This window comes from Salmo trutta, chromosome 29, assembly GCF_901001165.1.
Source record: "Salmo trutta chromosome 29, fSalTru1.1, whole genome shotgun sequence".
Lineage (NCBI taxonomy): Eukaryota > Metazoa > Chordata > Actinopteri > Salmoniformes > Salmonidae > Salmo > Salmo trutta.
In genome coordinates this window covers 22,180,052-22,193,763 of record NC_042985.1, presented here as the reverse complement: position 1 = coordinate 22,193,763, position 13,712 = coordinate 22,180,052, and the positions used below count along the sequence as shown (strand labels likewise).

At 43.5% G+C, this 13,712-nt stretch overlaps 1 protein-coding gene across 1 annotated transcript in view; it reads right to left on the bottom strand.

The window, feature by feature from the left end:
* LOC115167596 (mucin-5AC) overlaps positions 1–13,712 on the bottom strand; it is a 34,837-nt gene that overhangs the window by 9,573 nt on the left and 11,552 nt on the right. Inside the window, exons 27-31 of the mRNA XM_029722176.1 lie at positions 13,532–13,682; positions 13,376–13,419; positions 13,031–13,288; positions 11,166–12,628; positions 3,591–3,659 (exon numbers count right to left, since the gene is read on the bottom strand). Of these exons, the coding sequence (XP_029578036.1) occupies positions 3,591–3,659; positions 11,166–12,628; positions 13,031–13,288; positions 13,376–13,419; positions 13,532–13,682 (1,985 nt within the window). The remainder of the gene's footprint in view (positions 1–3,590; positions 3,660–11,165; positions 12,629–13,030; positions 13,289–13,375; positions 13,420–13,531; positions 13,683–13,712) is intronic.

The following is a 13,712-nucleotide window of genomic DNA, read 5'->3' as shown; positions in this document are numbered from 1 at the left end:
CACTGAGTAGTTGATACTCCTGTTGAGGTTGATGTAGGAGTAGAGGTTGGAGTTGTAGTAGTGGTGGAAGGCAGAGTTGTTGTTTTTGTTGTAGATGGAGCTGTTGAAGTTAAGATTGTAGTAGTGGGTGTAGGAGTGGTGGTCGAAGGAACTGTTGTTGTTGTTGTTGTTGTTGTTGTCGGGATGTGTGTTGTGGGAGGACATTGACAACATTTCACTCGTATCTCATAATCGAAGCACTTTTGCTGAAGACCTTGCTTATTGTTTTTACAAATCAGTCCAACGGATGGATTGCAAGTCACGTCTTGGCCAAGCTGAGAGATCTGAAGTCCAGGGTATTGTTTTGCTCTACATTCAACTGCCTCTGGAGCTGAACAAATGTGATAACCACTGGCAATGATGTTCTTAATGGATTCATTATCTCCACCTTCAGAGCCAGAGGTTGCCCTACCAAGGTTGATCCAGTCTGACCACACACAACTTTCTTCACCATTGCACTGGGTCGTTGATACTCCTGTTGAGGTTGATGTAGGAGTAGAGGTTGGAGTTGTAGTAGTGGTGGAAGGCAGAGTTGTTGTTTTTGTTGTAGATGGAGCTGTTGAAGTTAAGATTGTAGTAGTTGGTGTAGGAGTGGTGGTTGAAGGAACTGTTGTTGTTGTTGTTGTTGTTGTTGTTGTTGTCGGGATGTGTGTTGTGGGAGGACATTGACAACATTTCACTCGTATCTCATAATCGAAGCACTTTTGCTGAAGACCTTGCTTAATATTTTTACAAATCAGTCCAACGGATGGATTGCAAGTCACGTCTTGGCCAAGCTGAGAGATCTGAAGTCCAGGGTATTGTTTTGCTCTACATTCAACTGCCTCTGGAGCTGAGCAAATGTGATAACCACTGGCAATGATGTTCTTAATGGATTCATTATCTCCACCTTCAGAGCCAGAGGTTGGCCCACCAAGGTTGATCCAGTCTGACCACACACAACTGTCTTCACCATTGCACTGGGTAGTTGATACTCCTGTTGAGGTTGATGTAGGAGTAGAGGTTGGAGTTGTAGTAGTGGTGGAAGGCAGACTTGTTGTTTTTGTTGTAGATGGAGCTGTTGAAGTTAAGATTGTAGTAGTGGGTGTAGGAGTGGTGGTCGAAGGAACTGTTGTTGTGTTGTTGTTGTTGTCGGGATGTGTGTTGTGGGAGGACATTGACAACATTTCACTCGTATCTCATAATCGAAGCACTTTTGCTGAAGACCTTGCTTATTGTTTTTACAAATCAGTCCAACGGATGGATTGCAAGTCACGTCTTGGCCAAGCTGAGAGATCTGAAGTCCAGGGTATTGTTTTGCTCTACATTCAACTGCCTCTGGAGCTGAGCAAATGTGATAACCACTGGCAATGATGTTCTTAATGGATTCATTATCTCCTACCTTCAGAGCCAGAGGTTGGCCCACCAAGGTTGATCCAGTCTGACCACACACAACTGTCTTCACCATTGCACTGGGTAGTTGATACTCCTGTTGAGGTTGATGTAGGAGTAGAGGTTGGAGTTGTAGTAGTGGTGGAAGGCAGAGTTGTTGTTTTTGTTGTAGATGGAGCTGTTGAAGTTAAGATTGTAGTAGTGGGTGTAGGAGTGGTGGTTGAAGGAACTGTTGTTGTTGTTGTTGTTGTTGTTGTCGGGATGTGTGTTGTGGGAGGACATTGACAACATTTCACTCGTATCTCATAATCGAAGCACTTTTGCTGAAGATCCTTGCTTATTGTTTTTACAAATCAGTCCAACGGATGGATTGCAAGTCACGTCTTGGCCAAGCTGAGAGATCTGAAGTCCAGGGTATTGTTTTGCTCTACATTCAACTGCCTCTGGAGCTGAGCAAATGTGATAACCACTGGCAATGATGTTCTTAATGGATTCATTATCTCCACCTTCAGAGCCAGAGGTTGGCCCACCAAGGTTGATCCAGTCTGACCACACACAACTTTCTTCACCATTGCACTGAGTAGTTGATACTCCTGTTGAGGTTGATGTAGGAGTAGAGGTTGGAGTTGTAGTAGTGGTGGAAGGCAGAGTTGTTGTTTTTGTTGTAGATGGAGCTGTCGAAGTTAAGATTGTAGTAGTGGGTGTAGGAGTGGTGGTCGAAGGAACTGTTGTTGTTGTTGTTGTTGTTGTTGTTGTCGGGATGTGTGTTGTGGGAGGACATTGACAACATTTCACTCGTATCTCATAATCGAAGCACTTTTGCTGAAGACCTTGCTTATTGTTTTTACAAATCAGTCCAACGGATGGATTGCAAGTCACGTCTTGGCCAAGCTGAGAGATCTGAAGTCCAGGGTATTGTTTTGCTCTACATTCAACTGCCTCTGGAGCTGAGCAAATGTGATAACCACTGGCAATGATGTTCTTAATGGATTCATTATCTCCACCTTCAGAGCCAGATGTTGGCCCACCAAGGTTGATCCAGTCTGACCACACACAACTGTCTTCACCATTGCACTGAGTAGTTGATACTCCTGTTGAGGTTGATGTAGGAGTAGAGGTTGGAGTTGTAGTAGTGGTGGAAGGCAGACTTGTTGTTTTTGTTGTAGATGGAGCTGTTGAAGTTAAGATTGTAGTAGTGGGTGTAGGAGTGGTGGTCGAAGGAACTGTTGTTGTTGTTGTTGTTGTTGTTGTCGGGATGTGTGTTGTGGGAGGACATTGACAACATTTCACTCGTATCTCATAATCGAAGCACTTTTGCTGAAGATCTTGCTTATTGTTTTTACAAATCAGTCCAACGGATGGATTGCACGTCACGTCTTGGCCAAGCTGAGAGATCTGAAGTCCAGGGTATTGTTTTGCTCTACATTCAACTGCCTCTGGAGCTGAAGCAAATGTGATAACCACTGGCAATGATGTTCTTAATGGATTCATTATCTCCACCTTCAGAGCCAGAGGTTGGCCCACCAAGGTTGATCCAGTCTGACCACACACAACTTTCTTCACCATTGCACTGGGTAGTTGATACTCCTGTTGAGGTTGATGTAGGAGTAGAGGTTGGAGTTGTAGTAGTGGTGGAAGGCAGAGTTGTTGTTTTTGTTGTAGATGGAGCTGTTGAAGTTAAGATTGTAGTAGTGGTGTAGGAGTGGTGGTCGAAGGAACTGTTGTTGTTGTTGTTGTTGTTGTTGTTGTTGTCGGGATGTGTGTTGTGGGAGGACATTGACAACATTTCACTCGTATCTCATAATCGAAGCACTTTTGCTGAAGATCTTGCTTATTGTTTTTACAAATCAGTCCAACGGATGGATTGCACGTCACGTCTTGGCCAAGCTGAGAGATCTGAAGTCCAGGGTATTGTTTTGCTCTACATTCAACTGCCTCTGGAGCTGAGCAAATGTGATAACCACTGGCAATGATGTTCTTAATGGATTCATTATCTCCACCTTCAGAGCCAGAGGTTGGCCCACCAAGGTTGATCCAGTCTGACCACACACAACTTTCTTCACCATTGCACTGAGTAGTTGATACTCCTGTTGAGGTTGATGTAGGAGTAGAGGTTGGAGTTGTAGTAGTGGTGGAAGGCAGAGTTGTTGTTTTTGTTGTAGATGGAGCTGTCGAAGTTAAGATTGTATTAGTGGTGTAGGAGTGGTGGTCGAAGGAACTGTTGTTGTTGTTGTTGTTGTTGTTGTTGTCGGGATGTGTGTTGTGGGAGGACATTGACAACATTTCACTCGTATCTCATAATCGAAGCACTTTTGCTGAAGACCTTGCTTATTGTTTTTACAAATCAGTCCAACGGATGGATTGCAAGTCACGTCTTGGCCAAGCTGAGAGATCTGAAGTCCAGGGTATTGTTTTGCTCTACATTCAACTGCCTCTGGAGCTGAGCAAATGTGATAACCACTGGCAATGATGTTCTTAATGGATTCATTATCTCCACCTTCAGAGCCAGAGGTTGGCCCACCAAGGTTGATCCAGTCTGACCACACACAACTTTCTTCACCATTGCACTGGGTAGTTGATACTCCTGTTGAGGTTGATGTAGGAGTAGAGGTTGGAGTTGTAGTAGTGGTGGAAGGCAGACTTGTTGTTTTTGTTGTAGATGGAGCTGTTGAAGTTAAGATTGTAGTAGTGGGTGTAGGAGTGGTGGTCGAAGGAACTGTTGTTGTTGTTGTTGTTGTTGTTGTTGTCGGGATGTGTGTTGTGGGAGGACATTGACAACATTTCACTCGTATCTCATAATCGAAGCACTTTTGCTGAAGACCTTGCTTATTGTTTTTACAAATCAGTCCAACGGATGGATTGCAAGTCACGTCTTGGCCAAGCTGAGAGATCTGAAGTCCAGGGTATTGTTTTGCTCTACATTCAACTGCCTCTGGAGCTGAACAAATGTGATAACCACTGGCAATGATGTTCTTAATGGATTCATTATCTCCACCTTCAGAGCCAGAGGTTGGCCCACCAAGGTTGATCCAGTCTGACCACACACAACTTTCTTCACCATTGCACTGGGTAGTTGATACTCCTGTTGAGGTTGATGTAGGAGTAGAGGTTGGAGTTGTAGTAGTGGTGGAAGGCAGAGTTGTTGTTTTTGTTGTAGATGGAGCTGTTGAAGTTAAGATTGTAGTAGTTGGTGTAGGAGTGGTGGTTGAAGGAACTGTTGTTGTTGTTGTTGTTGTTGTTGTTGTTGTTGTTGTCGGGATGTGTGTTGTGGGAGGACATTGACAACATTTCACTCGTATCTCATAATCGAAGCACTTTTGCTGAAGATCTTGCTTATTGTTTTTACAAATCAGTCCAACGGATGGATTGCAAGTCACGTCTTGGCCAAGCTGAGAGATCTGAAGTCCAGGGTATTGTTTTGCTCTACATTCAACTGCCTCTGGAGCTGAGCAAATGTGATAACCACTGGCAATGATGTTCTTAATGGATTCATTATCTCCACCTTCAGAGCCAGAGGTTGGCCCACCAAGGTTGATCCAGTCTGACCACACACAACTTTCTTCACCATTGCACTGAGTAGTTGATACTCCTGTTGAGGTTGATGTAGGAGTAGAGGTTGGAGTTGTAGTAGTGGTGGAAGGCAGAGTTGTTGTTTTTGTTGTAGATGGAGCTGTCGAAGTTAAGATTGTAGTAGTGGGTGTAGGAGTGGTGGTCGAAGGAACTGTTGTTGTTGTTGTTGTTGTTGTTGTTGTTGTCGGGATGTGTGTTGTGGGAGGACATTGACAACATTTCACTCGTATCTCATAATCGAAGCACTTTTGCTGAAGACCTTGCTTATTGTTTTTACAAATCAGTCCAACGGATGGATTGCAAGTCACGTCTTGGCCAAGCTGAGAGATCTGAAGTCCAGGGTATTGTTTTGCTCTACATTCAACTGCCTCTGGAGCTGAGCAAATGTGATAACCACTGGCAATGATGTTCTTAATGGATTCATTATCTCCACCTTCAGAGCCAGAGGTTGGCCCACCAAGGTTGATCCAGTCTGACCACACACAACTTTCTTCACCATTGCACTGAGTAGTTGATACTCCTGTTGAGGTTGATGTAGGAGTAGAGGTTGGAGTTGTAGTAGTGGTGGAAGGCAGACTTGTTGTTTTTGTTGTAGATGGAGCTGTTGAAGTTAAGATTGTAGTAGTGGGTGTAGGAGTGGTGGTCGAAGGAACTGTTGTTGTTGTTGTTGTTGTTGTTGTTGTCGGGATGTGTGTTGTGGGAGGACATTGACAACATTTCACTCGTATCTCATAATCGAAGCACTTTTGCTGAAGACCTTGCTTATTGTTTTTACAAATCAGTCCAACGGATGGATTGCAAGTCACGTCTTGGCCAAGCTGAGAGATCTGAAGTCCAGGGTATTGTTTTGCTCTACATTCAACTGCCTCTGGAGCTGAACAAATGTGATAACCACTGGCAATGATGTTCTTAATGGATTCATTATCTCCACCTTCAGAGCCAGAGGTTGGCCCACCAAGGTTGATCCAGTCTGACCACACACAACTTTCTTCACCATTGCACTGGGTAGTTGATACTCCTGTTGAGGTTGATGTAGGAGTAGAGGTTGGAGTTGTAGTAGTGGTGGAAGGCAGAGTTGTTGTTTTTGTTGTAGATGGAGCTGTTGAAGTTAAGATTGTAGTAGTTGGTGTAGGAGTGGTGGTTGAAGGAACTGTTGTTGTTGTTGTTGTTGTTGTTGTTGTTGTTGTCGGGATGTGTGTTGTGGGAGGACATTGACAACATTTCACTCGTATCTCATAATCGAAGCACTTTTGCTGAAGATCTTGCTTATTGTTTTTACAAATCAGTCCAACGGATGGATTGCAAGTCACGTCTTGGCCAAGCTGAGAGATCTGAAGTCCAGGGTATTGTTTTGCTCTACATTCAACTGCCTCTGGAGCTGAGCAAATGTGATAACCACTGGCAATGATGTTCTTAATGGATTCATTATCTCCACCTTCAGAGCCAGAGGTTGGCCCACCAAGGTTGATCCAGTCTGACCACACACAACTTTCTTCACCATTGCACTGAGTAGTTGATACTCCTGTTGAGGTTGATGTAGGAGTAGAGGTTGGAGTTGTAGTAGTGGTGGAAGGCAGAGTTGTTGTTTTTGTTGTAGATGGAGCTGTCGAAGTTAAGATTGTAGTAGTGGGTGTAGGAGTGGTGGTCGAAGGAACTGTTGTTGTTGTTGTTGTTGTTGTTGTTGTCGGGATGTGTGTTGTGGGAGGACATTGACAACATTTCACTCGTATCTCATAATCGAAGCACTTTTGCTGAAGACCTTGCTTATTGTTTTTACAAATCAGTCCAACGGATGGATTGCAAGTCACGTCTTGGCCAAGCTGAGAGATCTGAAGTCCAGGGTATTGTTTTGCTCTACATTCAACTGCCTCTGGAGCTGAGCAAATGTGATAACCACTGGCAATGATGTTCTTAATGGATTCATTATCTCCACCTTCAGAGCCAGAGGTTGGCCCACCAAGGTTGATCCAGTCTGACCACACACAACTGTCTTCACCATTGCACTGAGTAGTTGATACTCCTGTTGAGGTTGATGTAGGAGTAGAGGTTGGAGTTGTAGTAGTGGTGGAAGGCAGACTTGTTGTTTTTGTTGTAGATGGAGCTGTTGAAGTTAAGATTGTAGTAGTGGGTGTAGGAGTGGTGGTCGAAGGAACTGTTGTTGTTGTTGTTGTTGTTGTTGTCGGGATGTGTGTTGTGGGAGGACATTGACAACATTTCACTCGTATCTCATAATCGAAGCACTTTTGCTGAAGACCTTGCTTATTGTTTTTACAAATCAGTCCAACGGATGGATTGCAAGTCACGTCTTGGCCAAGCTGAGAGATCTGAAGTCCAGGGTATTGTTTTGCTCTACATTCAACTGCCTCTGGAGCTGAACAAATGTGATAACCACTGGCAATGATGTTCTTAATGGATTCATTATCTCCACCTTCAGAGCCAGAGGTTGGCCCACCAAGGTTGATCCAGTCTGACCACACACAACTTTCTTCACCATTGCACTGGGTAGTTGATACTCCTGTTGAGGTTGATGTAGGAGTAGAGGTTGGAGTTGTAGTAGTGGTGGAAGGCAGAGTTGTTGTTTTTGTTGTAGATGGAGCTGTTGAAGTTAAGATTGTAGTAGTTGGTGTAGGAGTGGTGGTTGAAGGAACTGTTGTTGTTGTTGTTGTTGTTGTTGTTGTTGTTGTTGTTGTTGTTGTCGGGATGTGTGTTGTGGGAGGACATTGACAACATTTCACTCGTATCTCATAATCGAAGCACTTTTGCTGAAGACCTTGCTTATTGTTTTTACAAATCAGTCCAACGGATGGATTGCAAGTCACGTCTTGGCCAAGCTGAGAGATCTGAAGTCCAGGGTATTGTTTTGCTCTACATTCAACTGCCTCTGGAGCTGAGCAAATGTGATAACCACTGGCAATGATGTTCTTAATGGATTCATTATCTCCACCTTCAGAGCCAGAGGTTGGCCCACCAAGGTTGATCCAGTCTGACCACACACAACTGTCTTCACCACTGCACTGGGTAGTTGATACTCCTGTTGATGTTGATGTAGGAGTAGAGGTTGGAGTTGTAGTAGTGGTGGAAGGCAGACTTGTTGTTTTTGTTGTAGATGGAGCTGTTGAAGTTAAGATTGTAGTAGTGGGTGTAGGAGTGGTGGTCGAAGGAACTGTTGTTGTTGTTGTTGTTGTTGTTGTCGGGATGTGTGTTGTGGGAGGACATTGACAACATTTCACTCGTATCTCATAATCGAAGCACTTTTGCTGAAGACCTTGCTTATTGTTTTTACAAATCAGTCCAACGGATGGATTGCAAGTCACGTCTTGGCCAAGCTGAGAGATCTGAAGTCCAGGGTATTGTTTTGCTCTACATTCAACTGCCTCTGGAGCTGAACAAATGTGATAACCACTGGCAATGATGTTCTTAATGGATTCATTATCTCCACCTTCAGAGCCAGAGGTTGGCCCACCAAGGTTGATCCAGTCTGACCACACACAACTTTCTTCACCATTGCACTGGGTAGTTGATACTCCTGTTGAGGTTGATGTAGGAGTAGAGGTTGGAGTTGTAGTAGTGGTGGAAGGCAGAGTTGTTGTTTTTGTTGTAGATGGAGCTGTCGAAGTTAAGATTGTAGTAGTGGGTGTAGGAGTGGTGGTTGAAGGAACTGTTGTTGTTGTTGTTGTTGTTGTTGTTGTCGGGATGTGTGTTGTGGGAGGACATTGACAACATTTCACTCGTATCTCATAATCGAAGCACTTTTGCTGAAGACCTTGCTTATTGTTTTTACAAATCAGTCCAACCGATGGATTGCAAGTCACGTCTTGGCCAAGCTGAGAGATCTGAAGTCCAGGGTATTGTTTTGCTCTACATTCAACTGCCTCTGGAGCTGAGCAAATGTGATAACCACTGGCAATGATGTTCTTAATGGATTCATTATCTCCACCTTCAGAGCCAGAGGTTGGCCCACCAAGGTTGATCCAGTCTGACCACACACAACTTTCTTCACCATTGCACTGAGTACTTGATACTCCTGTTGAGGTTGATGTAGGAGTAGAGGTTGGAGTTGTAGTAGTGGTGGAAGGCAGAGTTGTTGTTTTTGTTGTAGATGGAGCTGTCGAAGTTAAGATTGTAGTAGTGGGTGTAGGAGTGGTGGTTGAAGGAACTGTTGTTGTTGTTGTTGTTGTTGTTGTTGTCGGGATGTGTGTTGTGGGAGGACATTGACAACATTTCACTCGTATCTCATAATCGAAGCACTTTTGCTGAAGACCTTGCTTATTGTTTTTACAAATCAGTCCAACGGATGGATTGCAAGTCACGTCTTGGCCAAGCTGAGAGATCTGAAGTCCAGGGTATTGTTTTGCTCTACATTCAACTGCCTCTGGAGCTGAGCAAATGTGATAACCACTGGCAATGATGTTCTTAATGGATTCATTATCTCCACCTTCAGAGCCAGAGGTTGGCCCACCAAGGTTGATCCAGTCTGACCACACACAACTGTCTTCACCATTGCACTGAGTAGTTGATACTCCTGTTGAGGTTGATGTAGGAGTAGAGGTTGGAGTTGGAGTAGTGGTGGAACGCAGACTTGTTGTTTTTGTTGTAGATGGAGCTGTTGAAGTTAAGATTGTAGTAGTGGGTGTAGGAGTGGTGGTCGAAGGAACTGTTGTTGTTGTTGTTGTTGTTGTTGTCGGGATGTGTGTTGTGGGAGGACATTGACAACATTTCACTCGTATCTCATAATCGAAGCACTTTTGCTGAAGACCTTGCTTATTGTTTTTACAAATCAGTCCAACGGATGGATTGCAAGTCACGTCTTGGCCAAGCTGAGAGATCTGAAGTCCAGGGTATTGTTTTGCTCTACATTCAACTGCCTCTGGAGCTGAACAAATGTGATAACCACTGGCAATGATGTTCTTAATGGATTCATTATCTCCACCTTCAGAGCCAGAGGTTGGCCCACCAAGGTTGATCCAGTCTGACCACACACAACTTTCTTCACCATTGCACTGGGTAGTTGATACTCCTGTTGAGGTTGATGTAGGAGTAGAGGTTGGAGTTGTAGTAGTGGTGGAAGGCAGAGTTGTTGTTTTTGTTGTAGATGGAGCTGTTGAAGTTAAGATTGTAGTAGTTGGTGTAGGAGTGGTGGTTGAAGGAACTGTTGTTGTTGTTGTTGTTGTTGTTGTTGTTGTTGTTGTTGTTGTTGTCGGGATGTGTGTTGTGGGAGGACATTGACAACATTTCACTCGTATCTCATAATCGAAGCACTTTTGCTGAAGACCTTGCTTATTGTTTTTACAAATCAGTCCAACGGATGGATTGCAAGTCACGTCTTGGCCAAGCTGAGAGATCTGAAGTCCAGGGTATTGTTTTGCTCTACATTCAACTGCCTCTGGAGCTGAGCAAATGTGATAACCACTGGCAATGATGTTCTTAATGGATTCATTATCTCCACCTTCAGAGCCAGAGGTTGGCCCACCAAGGTTGATCCAGTCTGACCACACACAACTGTCTTCACCACTGCACTGGGTAGTTGATACTCCTGTTGATGTTGATGTAGGAGTAGAGGTTGGAGTTGTAGTAGTGGTGGAAGGCAGACTTGTTGTTTTTGTTGTAGATGGAGCTGTTGAAGTTAAGATTGTAGTAGTGGGTGTAGGAGTGGTGGTCGAAGGAACTGTTGTTGTTGTTGTTGTTGTTGTTGTCGGGATGTGTGTTGTGGGAGGACATTGACAACATTTCACTCGTATCTCATAATCGAAGCACTTTTGCTGAAGACCTTGCTTATTGTTTTTACAAATCAGTCCAACGGATGGATTGCAAGTCACGTCTTGGCCAAGCTGAGAGATCTGAAGTCCAGGGTATTGTTTTGCTCTACATTCAACTGCCTCTGGAGCTGAACAAATGTGATAACCACTGGCAATGATGTTCTTAATGGATTCATTATCTCCACCTTCAGAGCCAGAGGTTGGCCCACCAAGGTTGATCCAGTCTGACCACACACAACTTTCTTCACCATTGCACTGGGTAGTTGATACTCCTGTTGAGGTTGATGTAGGAGTAGAGGTTGGAGTTGTAGTAGTGGTGGAAGGCAGAGTTGTTGTTTTTGTTGTAGATGGAGCTGTCGAAGTTAAGATTGTAGTAGTGGGTGTAGGAGTGGTGGTTGAAGGAACTGTTGTTGTTGTTGTTGTTGTTGTTGTTGTCGGGATGTGTGTTGTGGGAGGACATTGACAACATTTCACTCGTATCTCATAATCGAAGCACTTTTGCTGAAGACCTTGCTTATTGTTTTTACAAATCAGTCCAACCGATGGATTGCAAGTCACGTCTTGGCCAAGCTGAGAGATCTGAAGTCCAGGGTATTGTTTTGCTCTACATTCAACTGCCTCTGGAGCTGAGCAAATGTGATAACCACTGGCAATGATGTTCTTAATGGATTCATTATCTCCACCTTCAGAGCCAGAGGTTGGCCCACCAAGGTTGATCCAGTCTGACCACACACAACTTTCTTCACCATTGCACTGGGTAGTTGATACTCCTGTTGAGGTTGATGTAGGAGTAGAGGTTGGAGTTGTAGTAGTGGTGGAAGGCAGAGTTGTTGTTTTTGTTGTAGATGAAGCTGTCGAAGTTAAGATTGTAGTAGTGGGTGTAGGTGTAATGGTCGATGGAACTGTTGTTGATGTGGTAGCTGGAGCAGTCGATGTCAATATTGTAGTAGTGGGTTTTGTAGTGTTGGTAGGAGTTGTAGTTGTGGTCAGAGGTTGAGTTGAGGTTGGAGGAATAGTGATTGTCATTGGTTTACTTGTTATTGTAGTTAATGTGGATGTTGACATTGTTGTAGTTGTGACAGTAGGTGTAGTTGTAGTTTCTGGTGTTGTAGTGTGACATTTCACAGTCTTACAACATTTGACCTTAATTTCATAGTCAAGGCATATTGGAGGAATACTTTGATCTTTGTTCTGGCATATTAATCCAACCTTCGTATTACATTCTACCTTCTGTCCTAATTCAGACAATGGGACCCCTGGATATCGCACTGCTTGGCATATGACATCTACTGGTTTTTCACAAATATCTTTCCCAGATTCTCTAATCTTTTTAATTGATTCATTGTCGCCACCCCCAGGACCAAATTGAGGATAGTCCACATTATACCAAGGTGACCACTCACAAACTGTGCAGGTAGGGGTTTTTGTATTCAATGTGGTCGTTGATATAGTGGAGGTGATTGCTGTTGTAGTTGTTGTTGTCGTCGTAACAGGTGGTCTTGTTGTTGGTGAAATGGTTGTAGGCTTAGATGTGCAAAGATTTTCATCACAGCAGAGGACTCGAACTTGGTAGTTAAAGCACAGTGGGAATGGGCCTGACTGGTCTTCATTTCTGCAAGTCAAACCTTCTGCTACATTACACTGCACCACTTGACCCACTTGGCTTATGCTAACATTTGGGTACTTCTCGGCTCTGCATTGGATCTTGCTTGGCATCTCACATATATCGTGTCCCTCTGCTCTTATGTTGTTGTAGGTTTCAGAGTCTCCTCCTGGAGTTCCAAGTGTAGGGAATGTGGTATCAAACCATTGTGACCACACACATGGATATCCACATGTAGTAGTAAAGGTTGTTGGAGACGCTGTTGTCTCTGTTGAAGATGTGGCTGGCTCTATAGAATCAGGGTATACATTACAGTTAGTCAGTTAAATACAAAAATATAAAAATACCTTTTCTTCTTTTAGATTGGTGGTAATGTAACACAATATAAGGAAGGTGCCTAGTTAGCAATGTCTTCAGCCAATTTGATCATAAGAGATACTTGTTTTAGTGTTTACACTTCATATGCAACAATGTTGGCTGGTGGCACTTTAAACAGAGAGGATGGGCTCATAGTAATAACTGGAATGGAATGGTCTCAAACACAAACACTTGGTTTCCTTGTGTTTGACACCATTCCATTCACTCTTTTCCACTCATTATTATGAGCCGTCCTCCCCTCCTCAGCCTACTCTGATATATAACCAAGTCATACTAGTCACTAGTCCCTCAAGCCTCAGTCTCAGGAACCCACCAGTTGGCGTTGGTGTTGAGAAAGTGAAAACATTTGTTGTCACTGTAGAGAATGATGTAGAGGTAGGAACATTCGTAGATGGAGTTGGATGAGATGGAATAGAAGTTATTGGCGTTGTAGGTGAACAAGGGTACATGTCCCTGTAAATGGTTCCATTCTTCCCACAAACTGCTGTCATACAGCTGCTATGTCCATCCGTTGTATCGTATATGATATGCCCATAGGGGTATTTGTTCCCATTGTAGGTGCAAGTGCAAGCTGAAATGATAAGATATATTTTAGAGTACTGGAAAGTTGAAAACATTATTAATGCGTTTTTGTTTTTGTTGAGGGATGCATTCATACCTTGTACATCGTATTTGCAGTCCACTGTCACGGAATTACAATAGCTTTGGAAAAAGAAACATTTACAATTCTACTTAGTTTCATTCTTGACATTCAAACAAACGGTGTTCACAATTTTAGCCAAGACCAATATTCTCTGTATTACTAAAGACATACCATGTCTGGCAGTTTTCTGTGGTCGGTACTTTTCCTCCATTATTGTAGTGTTTTCCATCTCTGCCATAGCAGCCACACTGCTCCTTCTCCACACACTTCATTATATCTTCATCAAAGAAGGGTTGAGCAGGAGGACATTTTGGATAGCAACCTAAAGAAGAAGAAAAATATACAAATATTA